The following is a 14,664-nucleotide window of genomic DNA, read 5'->3' as shown; positions in this document are numbered from 1 at the left end:
TCTAGTTGCCAATTATACCCTGTTTTTTGGGGTCTTTATATTAAGAATTAAGGTGAAACATGAATGAATTAAACTATGATCTGATGTACTTTAATATTGTGTTAGTTCTATTGTTCTCTTCGTATCTCTTGTGCTAAACCTTGCGATGATATCAGTGGGTAAGATTTTCAGCGCTAGCAGTGTAGGGAGTAGGGAGTGCAAGGAGGGAGTCACCGGCTACCCAGGACACCCTTGCTACGCCCTTGCTACGCCCTTGCTACGCCCTTGAGCTCCAACTGACACCCAACAGTCATCTTTACACACAGGCCTTTACCCCTTAATGGGAAGGCAGGAGACCTCTGGAAGTAAGTTGCCTGTACTTTGTTTACTTTGAACGACTACTGTACAACGAAATTAGTAACCAACTATGCTTTTATTCAAACTTATCTCACATTCAAAATCAGATAGAAAATTAAACTTAGTATGTTTACTCTTCGTTCCTAAAATTATTCACCTATTATATATGGAAAACTAGAGATATGTCACCAGTAACTATCTCTAACTGAGATATAGATGTATAGTTAGGTTAGTTGGTGGCCTTCTGCTACTGCTACTGCTATTGTTACTGCTACTGCCCCTGTTAACACCACTCCTACAGCATACTGCTTCTCCATCGCTGCAACTACTTCTACTGTTACCGGTATTACCACTGCTACTTCCGCTACTACTGATAATCACTATATAACAGCGATATACTAGGTTTAAGTGAGAGTTGTAATCTCTTAATACCACTAACGTTGCAACGCTTAGGTTCTGTTTGTTACTGACTGATATTGATATTAATACTATCAACTCCGTAACTGAGCTTGTATAAAAAAGCTTCTCTTTACTACTGTGTATACGAGTAAAAGACTGTGACCACAGGTAACCCAAGAAGTTATCTCAGATTTTTTCTCTCTAGGGCAAACTTTCATTTTGAAAACCTGTCATTAGATATAAGATGTTCTCACTTCCTCAAAGACATCTCAAAATCCATACCAGCATTCCATCTCCCCGTAGTTTCTGAAGATGTGCTGTTTCTGCAAAGACATTTTCTGATCACCACTACTGCAATCAAAAGAAGCAGTACTCCTCCAGCTGCAGACCCACCAATTATCGCATAATTTGGACCTTCCTGGGGATCCGCGCCTGCCTCCGTTGGTACATGCGAAGTGGTCGCTCCTTCGTCCAAAAAGAAAGAATAAAGAATATTTTTCAAACTTGGACTCGAACGGCAAAGAAATGAATGAATTCCGGCTACTTCAATCTTTTTACTTATCCGCTTGATGAAGGATTCGGATCTGTTTACGTCAAGCATGCGAGGTGCGGGTTTCCATACCACGGTTTATTTTATTCATCAATGAATAGTTACTACCTTTTTGTAATACAAGTGATGTTAAAATAGTTAAACACTTTCTGAATTTGTTATAACAATTGGTAACTTGTTTGCACTTTAAATGTACATAACGTTTACGTTAACTCTTTTCAATCTCTCCATGGTCTTTTGAAGGTTTCTCCAGTACTAATTCAATTGCAAAATCGAATAGGTAAGCCAGTTGACCCCATCTTTAATTTCAGTGATAAATGTAAAATAGTTAATTCTGTTTGTTAATGAGTTCAAATCGTGTTTTGTGCATCTTGAAATGTAAAATAGTTATTTCTAGTTGTTAAAGAGATTAAATCGTGGTTCGTGCATTACGAAAAGTTTAACGTAAATTTTTCAAGGTTTTCATTTTTAATTGGATGAATATTGTCGTTTGTTCATCTTCGCTCCATATTAGTTCATCACCCTTGTAACCACTTTGATCAATTATTTTCTTTGGTTTGAGGTTGTCATTTAACTATTCAGCCAATAAAAGCGCTTTGATAATGTTCTCGTCATCTACAAATGGAAAACAAACTCACCTGTGAACGCCGTGGTCTCAGGAATGGTAGATGTACTGGAGGTTTCAGGTTTCCTGTTCGTGAAGGGAGTGGTAGGTGTAGTGCGGGGCTTTGTTGTTGGGGAGACGCCGATTTCAACTGTCAAACTGATGTCTGTTATGCAAGAAACGTCCCCGTTGTCACTTGCACTAACAATGAGACGATGAACTTTCTCTGTCAAGTCGGACACTACAGTAACCACACCAGTTTTGTTATCAATAGAGAACGCGTCATTTTTGGATAGGCTATAAGTTATGTCGCTGTTTACTCCACTATCCAAGTCAATTGCAGAAACTTTGGTTACGGTATCTCCGGGAATGAGTGTAAGGAATTCTAATTTTAGATCTCCTGGTGGCTCGACGAAGGTTGGACAATTGTCATTTTCATCCACTATTGTTATCTGTACGGTGGCGATTCCAGATTTCTGTGGATATCCATTATCTGCAGCAACCATGGTAACGTTGAATGATTTCATCTCGATTGTCTCAAAATCCAGCGTCTTTGCGTTGTAAACCTTTCCAGATTGTCCACCAACGGTAAGAATACTTTCATCACCAAGTATGGCATAAAATATCTGACCGTTTCTTCCTAAATCTGTATCGTTGGCTTTTACTTGTAAAATCACTGTTCCTACAGGAGAATTTTCCATAATGGCCGCGTTATAAAATGTTTGGTTAAATCTTGGTGGATTGATGTTTGGTTTTGCCTTCTGGTCGCAGTATTCGCCATCAAAAGCTGGATAACAAGAACAAACGTTGGGTAGTATACAATCTCCTTGGCCAGAACAATTTTTTACAGCACTGCAATCAGGAAAACTGCATGCGCGACCCGACCAGGAGGAATTGCAAAGGCAGAGGTCGTAACCAACACATTTTCCATTTGCTGCAGCGAAAAAAAAAGAACATCGTTTGTCAGTCTTGTCTTACCGTATCGCTTTGTTATAGAAGCTACAGCTACAAATAATTCGGGAATGAAAGTTGTCGGGGAGAACGTCAAGATCTTTATCATAGAGACAGGATTGTGAGCTTGGATCGTTGTGAGTAAAGCAACTCTACATGAAAGTACCCCACAATTTCGACCACTCAAAGACATTGAAACTCTCTGTAACCATTTTTCTCAGACACTGGAAGGGAAATGATATGTCATTTTTTGTTAACAATAATAATGTTCTCCTCGCTAGTATGATGTGTCCACAAGAGTTGCGACTTAGGAAAAGATTATTCACAAAACAATTTTAAACCAATGCACTTGCCGGAGCAATAGTTGACAGCCTCACAAGAAAAGTTACTGCAGTCAGTTCCAATGTATCCAAAGTCACATTTACAGAACTCGGCTTCCACGCACGCACCATGGGCAGAACAATTATTCACGGTTGTGCAAGTTGGCTGACTGCAGTTCTCTCCAGTAAAACCTAGATAGCAACTGCAAGACACATTCAGCATCTCGGTGGAAACGCAAACGCCTTGGCCACTGCAGTTTGCAAGATGACTACAGTCCGCCATCTGACCGCAATCCGCTCCAATAAACCCAGGAAGACAGCGACACTTGTCGCTGGAAATGCACTCTCCTTTATTTGAACATTGATTGACAGCTTCACAGTCAGGAAGGGCGCAGCTTACTCCGGTCCAGCCATAATCACAGGTGCATTTGTCAAATGCCACGCAGCTACCGTGTTCTTATCAACAGCAAGGGGGAGAGAAAGGACAAGAAAACATTAATACTAGCATAGGACCAGGAGAACGTTATAAAGGACAAACAAAAAGAAGCAATGAGGGAAGGAAGGATAGTCGGGAATACATCTCTTCGTAGACTATGAATATGATTTCCCGAGATAACTCACCAGAACAATAATTCAATCGTTCGCAAGAGTATTGAGCACAATTGCTTCCAGTCCATCCCGTATTACATTTGCATACATCGAAATCCACACAGATTCCATTGCCAGAACAGTTTGATACATCGTAACAAGTAGGAACAATACTGCAGTTAGTACCTGGAAATACGAGAAATGCACCTGTTTTAAGAACAAGAATTGTTTCGGGCGATATAACGGGCTGATAGTATTTTTAGCACAAGGCAGCTGTGTAAAGTACGAACTTTAGATTAAGATTTCTGCTGAGAACAATTAAAAGCAAAAGTGCATGAATTGAATAATTGATCAATCTCATCTTTTCTTGGTATGGCTGATTATAAAAAAAGCCATCACCTGTCTACTTTTTAACTTGCTACACTATAATCTCTTAAATAAATTACGCCCTAATTATCCCCTCCGCTCGTCCACTGTGACTGATAGTTCGCCTTCGCTCTCCACCAACCACGGGCCAAGGTGCAAACTGCCACCGATCCATCTTCAGTCTTTTTGGTTTGCACGATTACAACAACTGAAATGAAACACTCCTCCGCAGACCCCCACCGATTTTTCACGCCTTCTCTTTCGTTGATCTCCGCTGACCGAGAACTTACAATATCACTGGTTACCATTGATCTTTTTTTTTTTTAAAGTAATTTAGCTTGCCTTTATAATAACATCAACAACAAACAGCAACAAGAAGATCCATGTAACTGACCTATATAGCCGGGATTACACTGGCAAACATCTGTCGTTTTACAACTGCCGTGTTCAGGGCTAGTACAGTTGTTAACTCCAAAGCAAGTGGCTGTAGATCACAATAATTTATAAACGTTAGTATTTTGGTGTGATATAAATGCGCGTCGTTGAAAAATCATCACAAAGGGCACTACTTTCGGCAAATGAAATCAGATCTCGACCTCTAGATGCAAGCGCCCTTCTTTCTTTTTCAATCGTTTCAAACTCGATTCCAGTTGCAAAATTAGATCAACTTTTCCCGAGGAAAAGAGAAAATCCAGCCTGCTCAAACAATCTCAAACAAGCTCATTCATAATGTCTTTGAGAACATCCATTTAGCAGCTTAAAAGAGTTCCCTAGTGTCAATATAAGGAGATCTTCGAACAAAATGAATATACTCTATTTTATTTAAAAGATGACCATGAACGGCATAACCTTCCAGTTCACAGCTTCGTCCTTCCCAGCCCAGGTCACAGACACAAAATCCTTTAACACACTCGCCATGGATGGTTGAACAGTTCAGACAAGAGCCTGAGGAAAAGAAAATTACGATGACAACGTTAGGGTCGAAGAGGTACGGTTTTTTTGTGAAGATGCCAGATGGCAACATTGAAAAACCCAATTGTGCTATGTTAAAATTCAGAATGAAAATTGAACTAGCTGAGAAGCTCCGAAAACAGAAAAAGTCTCAACAACACAAAAACGAAGCAGAAAACACACACGCACAACAAAGTTAAGCGAGCCTTTATATTGGGTATGATAGTATGTCTTATACAGAATACAGTGAAATAAAATTTACTAAAGAATTCTAGCAGAGAGATCCAGGCGTCCACCCTGTCTATCTAACACCTGTTGTTAGGATTCAAGCTGAAAATAACCAATACCTTTGTCACAACTCTTCCCAGTCCAACCTTCGATACATTTACATGTTCCATTGATACATCTCCCTTTACCTGAGCATTGGTCTGGACAGTCTTAAACAGAGAAATCGAATTTCTTGAATGAATTATTAAAAAAGCCATTTGAAATATTAGCTTTAAAGAATCAGATCTCGTAAGCATGTTGAGGCCAGCAAGTTAGCGCTCCAGCCTTTTTATACTGTTACTTTGAAAATTTCCTATTGCGTACTCTTAAACTTTCAGGTTGTTATGTTTAATACAACTTTTTATCAATGACAATACCCTCGAGGTAATTTTCATCTAATATTTATATTTTTGGATGGTAAGGAGTAACATTTTGATATAAATTGACACACCAAATGTCCTTTACTCTCTATAGAAAAACGAACTTGGTTCTTAAACTTATGAAATCATCTTTACAAAGCACTCGTTAATAAAGCTTACCTCGTTTAAAAGTTTCCTGATCAGTAAATGTCGTGTCGTTGGTAATAGCGACATCGAATATGCAGCTTTGTAAATCGTTATCAGAAATGTTTAAAGATTGGCACATGCTTGTTGCAATCTACGTTGAAGATGAATAACAAAAAAGAGTCATAATAAATCCTATCTCAAATTAAGAAGTTTATCTCAATCATCTTGAGTCTTTAAACAAGCGCCTGGATGCTCATCTCAAATTAAGGTAAAGAAAAGGACACCAAGCTAAAGGAGACTCACTACATTTTTTTTAATCGTGGCCAGACGTGATGGTTTTGTTTCTAATTTCTGCTTTTTGTTTTGTTTTGCATTTTTATGTGCGTTCTTCATAACAGCGATCAGATTGTATGCCACAGGGTTGTTCAAAGAAGCAGGGTTTATTTTTTTTTTATTTTTGTTGCAGTCGAGTTTCCCCTTTTTCAATAATGGCAGATGAACCGCGCGGAATCCAATTTGGTCCGTGATCACACGAGTGAAAAATGAGGAATTGAAGCGTTCTGTCCAATAACACATGCATAAGGTATAGACTAACCAATCACACTGTCCAAATAAAAGCAATGCAGCAACATAGTCCTATTATTGCTCAGATGGTGTTGCTAAATAACCAATCACATAACAGATCTAAGTTATGGCTTTGATTTATACACATGAGTTTATTAACCTGCAGTAGAGACCGAGAAATTCCGTCCAGTGAATACATAGGTATGTATGTGGGATCTGTGTACGTTAGGTCCATTATATCATCGTGATAAAAGTTTGATGAGTTCCATGACCAAGAGTCCTTCGTGCCTGAGCCATCGTGACAATCTGTGATCCTCCCTTTTAAATGAAAGAAACAGTTTCATCGGCATATAGGTTGATACAATTCGACAATATCTACATTGCTTATCATGCTGGAAACAAGTGTTTTTTCAGGTTATTGTCTTCATTTTGCCGGCCACAGACTTCCCCATTTATCGTATTTAAAAAACCGGAGGAAGATTGTATCGGATAAATCACCTATTGTTACTTAAAACATCCCCTTTTGGCTTATCTTTAAATCTCTAAAAAGTTTGGTGTCCATCTGCATCATTCTACAAATTCGCTCAGTTACTAGGCCCGCCTAGATTGATTATTTCCATGTCTGCACACTGCTCTTGATTGCTTAAATCTCCCTTTCTTTGTCAAAAACTTGTTCTAACTTTGAATGGAATATTGGACTTTAATCCCTTTTTTTAAGTATGTGCTTGCATTTTCCAACGACTGAAGAAACGATTTCAAAATGACTCGTTTTGCTTTCAGCACTCAAACGGACCGCTGCTGTCCCACTTGACAAGCAACTCTTCTCTAACCTACCAAATGCACAGTGGAGATAAGAAAATCCTACTAACAACGTGTTTATTCATTGCGTACTGTTAATTAAAGATACTTGTTTTTCCCCTCCAGTCCGTGACCCACTGCACAGACCTAAAAGACGAGGTTACTAATACGTATGTAAAATTTTGTTGTATTTTAAGGATTTTTTCAATACCAATAAATGTTTTAACTAAAATTATTGGGGTAACACCTAGATCAAACTATGTGATAGGCTTTGCTTACATGATTCAGCAAATTGAACGGCTTCATCGTAAAGAGTTCCGTCGGTTCCCATGAAATCGTTAGTGGCATTGTTATCCATGAAGCCACACAGTCCTTCAGTGTAACCTTTATAAGCAGCAGTTGGCGAGTAGAGAATATTCAAATACTGTCTTTTCATAACTCGACTATGACGGACGTCGATGGTTACTGTTACACCTGAGAAAGAGATTTATTTGGGGCAATTTGAGGAACTAATAGCATTGTTTATTTCTGGATAAAAGTCCAGCTCATTAATATCCTACCTACCGACCTTATGCATGGCTGGGACAAAAAGGAAAATACTTAAAATATCTATTAAGGACTTGCCTGCATCATACTGAAGTGAAATTAAAACGACGCTGTTCTCCTCAGCCTCAAAAGAAAAACGTCTTTGATGATCCAATAACACTGTGCCATTACTTATTTCAATAGGTTCTGACAAATTACTGGTGGCATTCATTTCCACTCCATCGATTCTGTCGATAAATCAAGGTCAGTCACAACAAGTTCTTGAATGACGCTCGTTCAACCAAGGTGAATTACATCTCTCTATTAGTGAGTCAACATCGCAATAGGTTTTACTTGAACGAATAAGTAACTGGAAGATCCCAGTCACCCTGGCTACAGCCTCCATCATAGAAATACTTTGTTTACTGATTAAAAAGCATAAACCAAACCTTGTAACGGGCAAGTCTTGAACTCTTTCAGTCTTGATCGTCATAATCGTAACAACACTTCTCCCAGCTTTGAGTGCAATTCCACCAATAAGCGATGCTCGCTCGTAATAATAAAATCGAAATTGAAGACCGAAATCGTTTTTAACACTCTTGCAACCCCAGAACTCTCCAATTCCAAAAAAGTCAAAATTCACACCTGGCGAAGAAGGCAAAAATCAAAACTTCAGTCATAAACATTACACAAACCCTGAAATAAAGCTCTCATTTACAAACGAAAACACAAAGGGTTGTTGAAATCTATCGTTTAACTGAGTAGTTTGATAAGCAAATTGTTGGACCTCTTTTAGGGTTTTTACATTTCCCTTTATCTCTCGCTCGTAAATAAGTGAATGTAGAATCTGTTTTTTTGTCTACTTACCATCTAAAGTTTCCAGATGTGGGTCACCTCCACCATTTGCAAGTAAGCGCTCACAAAATTCTCCCTCCCATCCTCCTGAACAGTTACACTCCGCTTCACACTTTGGGGCTATGATAGGATCTCCGTTACCTGAACAGTCTGTAAAGCGAATTATCATGACATTGATAGAAGAGAGATCATTGCAGTGACATATTTCGAGAGTACTAAAATATTCATAAATACGTTTGTTATTTCACTACTTCGTCATATTATCATAATTAGGGAAAAGGAACGCGCAAAATATGCCACAGTATTACACTGCAGAATAGGGTAAAAATACGGACGGAAAGTGAAGCAACAAAATGGCCTCGCTGAATATCGAAAATTTGCTTTTTTTGGCCTTTAGGCTTAACTTTTTAGGAAAGGAACCTACAGGTGAACCAGATTTTGTTGTTTCATTGGTCTGAAGGAACACTTAACTAGTTTCGCTTTTGTTGTTTTGTTTTTAGCGCACTCTTTATGCAATCGATAAGACGCTCAGAACGGCCGTAGGAAGTATTTTGTAGACGAAATTTCTGAAAATGAGGTAAAAATGGAATAAGAAATCCCTTGTTGGACAGTTAAAAAAAAAGCAAAGTTTAAAGAAATGCTTTGCTCCTGTTTTTCCCCGCTCTTGTGGGTTTCCAAAAAAATTAGCACCTCGCAAAATATCCGCGCTTATCATATTTTAAACAATTGAAAGAAGTGTTTGTATGCAGATAAAACAAACTGGTACCAAGGTCGTTTACTCGTGGAATTATTAAATTGAACTTTGATTTATAGAGATACAACAAATGCGGCTCCTGATTTCATGATTATCTTCACCACCACCGATTATCTTCATATTAGTAATAGTAATATTAGACACAATGTCAGCTTCATGAATTCAAACTTATTTAACACAAATCTATTTGCAATAAGATTATAAAGAAAAAGCAAAAACAGAAAATAAAAAAGCCGAATAGGAATTAGCTAGCATACAGAAATACCCTGTAGCTGTTTGCACGTCAGCTGAACAATTTTCTCAAAATTTCAACCAAGAAGGTCTTCCAACTTCTTGAAAATTTCAGATGTAGTTGTTATAGAAATTTCAAGTGATTCCAAAAAAAGCGAGATCTATATTCTTCTTTTAAAAAACTCCTCCGCCAAACTCAGTAGCATGTTTTGTGCTCTTCGCAATTTAATTTTCTTTCATCGCGCTTATCGCCTCCTCGAAAACATTGACAAAACGCAAGGCAGCCATTCTTCAAAAGGAAAGTTAGTTCAAATCATTTTGCTTGCAATTTGATCATTGGATGTTCAAAAAAGAATAGGGAAAAATTCCCTTGAAAGGCTTTTGAACAAAGAAATAAAGTAACCTGGATTGAAATTTAAGCCTGGGTCAGCGCTAATCGGCTTTCGAGACAACTGGGCCCTGCTGAGTAATTATTGTCAATAATCAAATTTTAATGCCGATGACATATGATTACGCTATATGCCAATTGATTTGAATTCGGCTTTTTCTTTGTTTCTTTTTGCTTTTTCTATAATGACGTTACTGCAATTAGGTTCACAATTTGCAGGTCCATGTACTGTTACATACTCTGAAGAAGCCCTCTATGTGGCTGATCGCAGTCAGAGCCGGTTCGTTCCCCAGAACAGATAGGTCCTTTTCCACATGGAAATTTTCCGGTCTTACTGTTTCCGAGAAAGTAAATGAATAATGAATCCATGAATTCATCCGTCGACCATTCGGTCAGTCGGTCAGTAAGTCATTCAACTGGTAACTTAGTTATTTAGTCTGCCAGCTAGTCAATCAGTCAGTTGTATTGTTGTTGAAATATTCTTCGAACTAATTCTACCTTGCGCAAAGCTTCAACGAATCTCTTTTAAAGTGGTATGACCGTTTCAGCACATTTTTTTCTTTATGAGACTAAAAATCATTTTAAGACCTAGCAAACAGCAGTATCTGGGAACGGAAAGTTATCTACACGCTTGAAGCACCAGGCATCGCACAGGCTGAATCACATGAAGTAAAAGAATAATCAGCATTCTTACCCACTTGGAGGTGGTTTATTTCCTTTCTTATTTTTCGGAGGAGGACCAGGTGTTGGATTGCCATCCACAGGTGGTGGAGGTTGCGTTGGTGGAGGTCCCACACATAACTGTCACAAAAAAGATGGAAATTATATTTAAAACTAATAAAATAACGCTGTAGATGAAGGACGCTTACCACAAAGGAAAAAAAGTCAGACGGAATAGAATTGAAAGGTTAACTACCAAAAGATGACATTAATTCATATAAGTTATAGTTATAATAACTTACTCTCTCACTTTTAACTGGACATATACAATCCCTAGGAAAGAACAGTAAAATATTGATTAAATAGTTTAATAAAAATGGAAGTCATGTCCGCCATTCAATTATCTTTATATGGTCCGTTTTCTTATCTACTCACTTATCTACCCATTTATGTTCATACGCTCTCTTGCCTATAAAGAGAGAAAGGCGTCTAAGTTTCTTTCTTAAAACTAGGAAGTATCACAGAATTTTCTTAATTCACGTTATCATTATTGTTGTTTCTGTTTTCCAAACATTTTTTTATGTATTTCTTTACGCGAAAAGAACAAGGACAATGATCTTCTCTTTAGAATAATTGTTTCTTTTACCACCATAGTCTAGGGAAGATCGTACTTTATTCATTTGCATTTGCATTACATTTGCAGGGGTAGGGATATCATTTTTCTCATTTATAGCCTCCTTTTGCTCGTGCATTTTAGGCAGTTGGTCTCATTAGCAAAAGCGAGTGAATAATAATTACTTCTTTGTGTCACTATTCTATACGTCAGGAGTCAAGTTGTTTGTATAATATGTTAAGTTTTTTTTACCGATAGCGTTTACTCTTAGAATATCCCAAAGAAAGATCAAGCGTCAAATGTTTTTTAAGAAATCCAACTGAGACACCGAGATGTACATCAGAAATTCCGTAGAAGCTTTCTATTTCAGCAGGTTTCTTCCCACTGCATTGAGACGTAGGAAGCCGTATGTCCAGACCAGCTTCTAGTGGTACGCTCACAAATACCGCCATGGAAAGGTCCACATACTCAAAACCAGCTTCAACTGAAACAAAATTATCTTAATTAATAAAGGTAATAGGACCAAGTGATTGACAAAATCGGACAACCGCAAAGCGGGAGTCCTATTTGTTAATCACGAGTATTACAGACAGAATTGGACGACAAAAAGTCCTGTTATCAATTAACCATAACCATTTCAATTTCCGAAAAAAACACATACACCTAGAACAAATATCTTCAGTGGAGACGTCTCTAGTATTCCTCCATTTTGGAAATTCCCCTGCATTTTGTCTTTAGATAAGTGGTTATTGCGATTAATGTTGTGATTGGTGGATTAAGCTGAGTGGACCTTGTATGATTGACTGCTTTAAATGTCCGATTACAGGTGTGCAGTTACAGCCAACTGTCCGATTGCTCTATCCGATTACAACTGTTCAGAATGATTAGTGACCCTATTATAAGACTAGAACTTATGCTCGAGGTAACTATAGTATTGGAAATATAGCAATGTCCAAATAAGGTATTCCGAGATTGCATCGATTTTGCTTTAGTTCGCCTTGTGATTGGTCTAAAGAAGGTTTGAAAGCCGATGGTTCTTAAGAAAAAATTTGATCAAGCATGGCGTGAAATTAATTTTTTCTGATAGCCACTTGGCTCTTAAATTCTTCAAAGTGGTAACCAATATAAAAAAATTGGTCGCCATTTTCAAAGACAAACAAAACTTTTTTTAACGCTGTCGGCTTTCAAATAGACCCTCCAAAATTAAGTTAGGGAAAAGATCTTTAACGTACTACATATTGGACACTAGGATGGATGATATACACGCGTTTTGCGTCCAATATGCAAAGCAAAAATTCGAATGCAAATGTCTCCTATCTGATGTACCTGATGTAAACTTTACCTTAACTAATAAATCAGGGACTTTGGTTAAAATTGGATTGAAGTAGGCCGCACGAAAGAATTGTTTGATTGATCTCACCTAAATCGTCGAAAAAACTAAAAAAGGATGACTTGATTGCCTTTGATTGCGATTTTGGAGCCGCTGGCAGTTTCACTGAGATTTTGGGTGTCACTGTAATCCTGACGAATGCTCCAGCTTCCAATTGCGGATCTGGGCTGCTCCAGTCTTTGCGAAGAGTAACCTATATTAGTAATATGTCAAAAATGGATAAAATGTGATCTCAATTCGAGAAAAAAAGGAAAAAAATATAAGAAGAGAGGAAGAAGGAGAGAGAACGAGTAGCTGATGTTGAGGAGGAGAAGGAGGTCAAATAAAGAACGAAGAATTTCAAAGATCTAGTCGTCGTTGCTCAGGCTTGTTGGCGCTCACTTACCGAGTTACAGTGACGAGGCGTTCGATTTTCGCTATGATTTGATGCTTCCACTCCGAAAGAAAAAAAGATCCTTTCTATCCTAAATGCAAAGCGAAAACGGTAGGCCTCCATCTTCTTAGCATGAGGATAATTAACAAGAAGAGGCTTAAGAGGACGAATATTTAAAGACATCATCCAAATAAGTTTTGACTTGATTGAAGTCATGGTAAAATAAAATCCCACGGAAGTATGACGGTGCTAATCGCGGAAAAGCTCAGATATCACATAATTTTGGAACAACTTTGTGAAAAAGTAGCAGTGTTGCAATCCTTGACACGGAGTAAGAGGTACAAGCAGCCATTTTGTCAACAGGTAGAGACCAGTCTATCGGCAAGAGGTTTATAAAGTATATCTAATGCTTGAATGATCAATAAATGAAAAATTACTGTGTATTTTTTCTTCCCTTACAGTATCAGCAGTTTTGTAGCAACTATCACGGCTCCAACGGCATTCACCTCCAAGAGATACCCCTCCATTGACTGATAATGAACGAGAAATTTTTCCCTAGGGTAAAAGACAGTGAGCTAATTAAACCTCTTTGTATACAGACCATATTTTCCTTAACTACTCTAAAGCATAAATTGCCGCTGCGAGCTTCTTGGCCACAGTACTGTACTTATTGAATCTTTGTTGTCTTCCTGGGCCAGGTTCGTGTTTTGGTCGTCCTTGATCTCGCCGAGACAACTAATACAGGTAGCATGCAATCATTACGTCCCATCGCTGATTTCGCACTAACCAACCAACAAATTGTAAAACTGAATAGCTGACTGACTGAGTGGTTTGCTGTCTGGATCACAGACTGAGTTGGTAATAGAGGAAATACAAGTGCTTGTGTTAACTCATTGAAGTGTTTCATGACAGCGTACAATCATTTCAAATAATAGATCTTAAATGAGAGAGCTGTGACATTTTCAAGGTCAGTGGTTGAACTGAAACGTTGGTGAATCGCATCGCCAACTTACAGATAATCCAGCAGATGCATCTCCTGATATTTCCAAGAAGATACCGGCAGGGATTTTAATTGGCCCAACGGGAATGTAAATTGAACGACCGAGCTGTTTTCCTTTCATGATGTTTAGGCGTTTGTTATATCTGTAGACAAACATAAAAAAGATGATTAATTAATCCCTATCAACTAAGTCGTCCTTTGCTCGTAAGCTGATCGTACTGGACCGCAAAATCAGACAAGAATCGATTTAAAAGGAAAATGTTGGCCTTATCGCAGAAAAGAACGAAAAAGCTGTCCACCATAACAACGTCAGTTGCTCAGATTTCATTTTCCATTATTTTTTTCTTTTGCCGAAAGAATAATTTCGAGAAATCTTGAGGTTAAATTAAAATTGCTTACCTCAACTCCCCATCAACATTAAATGTCAGAGAGAAATCTAATTCTCCCTTTAACTCCAGACCAACAGCCGCATCCTCTATTCCGCCTAACCACTTCGGTTCTATCTCAAGAAACATAGTCAGTTCGAAAAACATATCCAAAGAGACTTGTAGCTTGGCGCTTTCCGTTGACAGCAACTGAGGAAAATGAAAATTTTAAAGGACATAATTCTGGGGAGAAACTGAGAAGATTTAGATAGATATCAGAGAGCAAACTTAACATAGCATTTACCTAATT

General features: G+C 38.1%; 1 protein-coding gene across 2 annotated transcripts in view; it reads right to left on the bottom strand.

Annotated features, from left to right (window-relative positions):
• Window positions 1–444: 444 nt before the first annotated feature.
• Window positions 445–14,664, bottom strand: part of LOC131784270 (protein bark beetle-like) — a 40,713-nt gene continuing 26,493 nt past the window's right edge. Inside the window, exons 21-41 of one of the 2 annotated variants that reach the window (XM_066174202.1) lie at window positions 14,389–14,564; window positions 14,003–14,132; window positions 13,449–13,544; window positions 12,647–12,809; window positions 11,479–11,710; window positions 10,916–10,946; window positions 10,648–10,754; window positions 10,193–10,287; window positions 8,593–8,730; window positions 8,175–8,370; window positions 7,825–7,973; window positions 7,480–7,674; window positions 6,563–6,720; window positions 5,872–5,989; window positions 5,413–5,502; window positions 4,964–5,059; window positions 4,509–4,598; window positions 3,782–3,934; window positions 3,194–3,616; window positions 1,924–2,823; window positions 445–1,200 (exon numbers count right to left, since the gene is read on the bottom strand). In XM_066174202.1, coding sequence (XP_066030299.1) covers window positions 986–1,200; window positions 1,924–2,823; window positions 3,194–3,616; window positions 3,782–3,934; window positions 4,509–4,598; window positions 4,964–5,059; window positions 5,413–5,502; window positions 5,872–5,989; window positions 6,563–6,720; window positions 7,480–7,674; window positions 7,825–7,973; window positions 8,175–8,370; window positions 8,593–8,730; window positions 10,193–10,287; window positions 10,648–10,754; window positions 10,916–10,946; window positions 11,479–11,710; window positions 12,647–12,809; window positions 13,449–13,544; window positions 14,003–14,132; window positions 14,389–14,564 — 3,951 coding nt within the window. In that variant the 3' untranslated portion in view covers window positions 445–985. Of the gene's footprint in view, window positions 1,201–1,923; window positions 2,824–3,193; window positions 3,617–3,781; window positions 3,935–4,508; window positions 4,599–4,963; window positions 5,060–5,412; window positions 5,503–5,871; window positions 5,990–6,562; window positions 6,721–7,479; window positions 7,675–7,824; window positions 7,974–8,174; window positions 8,371–8,592; window positions 8,731–10,192; window positions 10,288–10,647; window positions 10,755–10,915; window positions 10,947–11,478; window positions 11,711–12,646; window positions 12,810–13,448; window positions 13,545–14,002; window positions 14,133–14,388; window positions 14,565–14,664 lie in introns of those variants that run through there. The other variant, XM_066174203.1, reaches the window with a different exon arrangement.

Source organism: Pocillopora verrucosa, chromosome 11 (genome assembly GCF_036669915.1).
Source record: "Pocillopora verrucosa isolate sample1 chromosome 11, ASM3666991v2, whole genome shotgun sequence".
Classification (NCBI taxonomy): Eukaryota; Metazoa; Cnidaria; class Anthozoa; order Scleractinia; family Pocilloporidae; genus Pocillopora; species Pocillopora verrucosa.
Note: the sequence above shows the minus strand (reverse complement) of the source record. Positions and strands in the feature narration are given on the sequence as shown.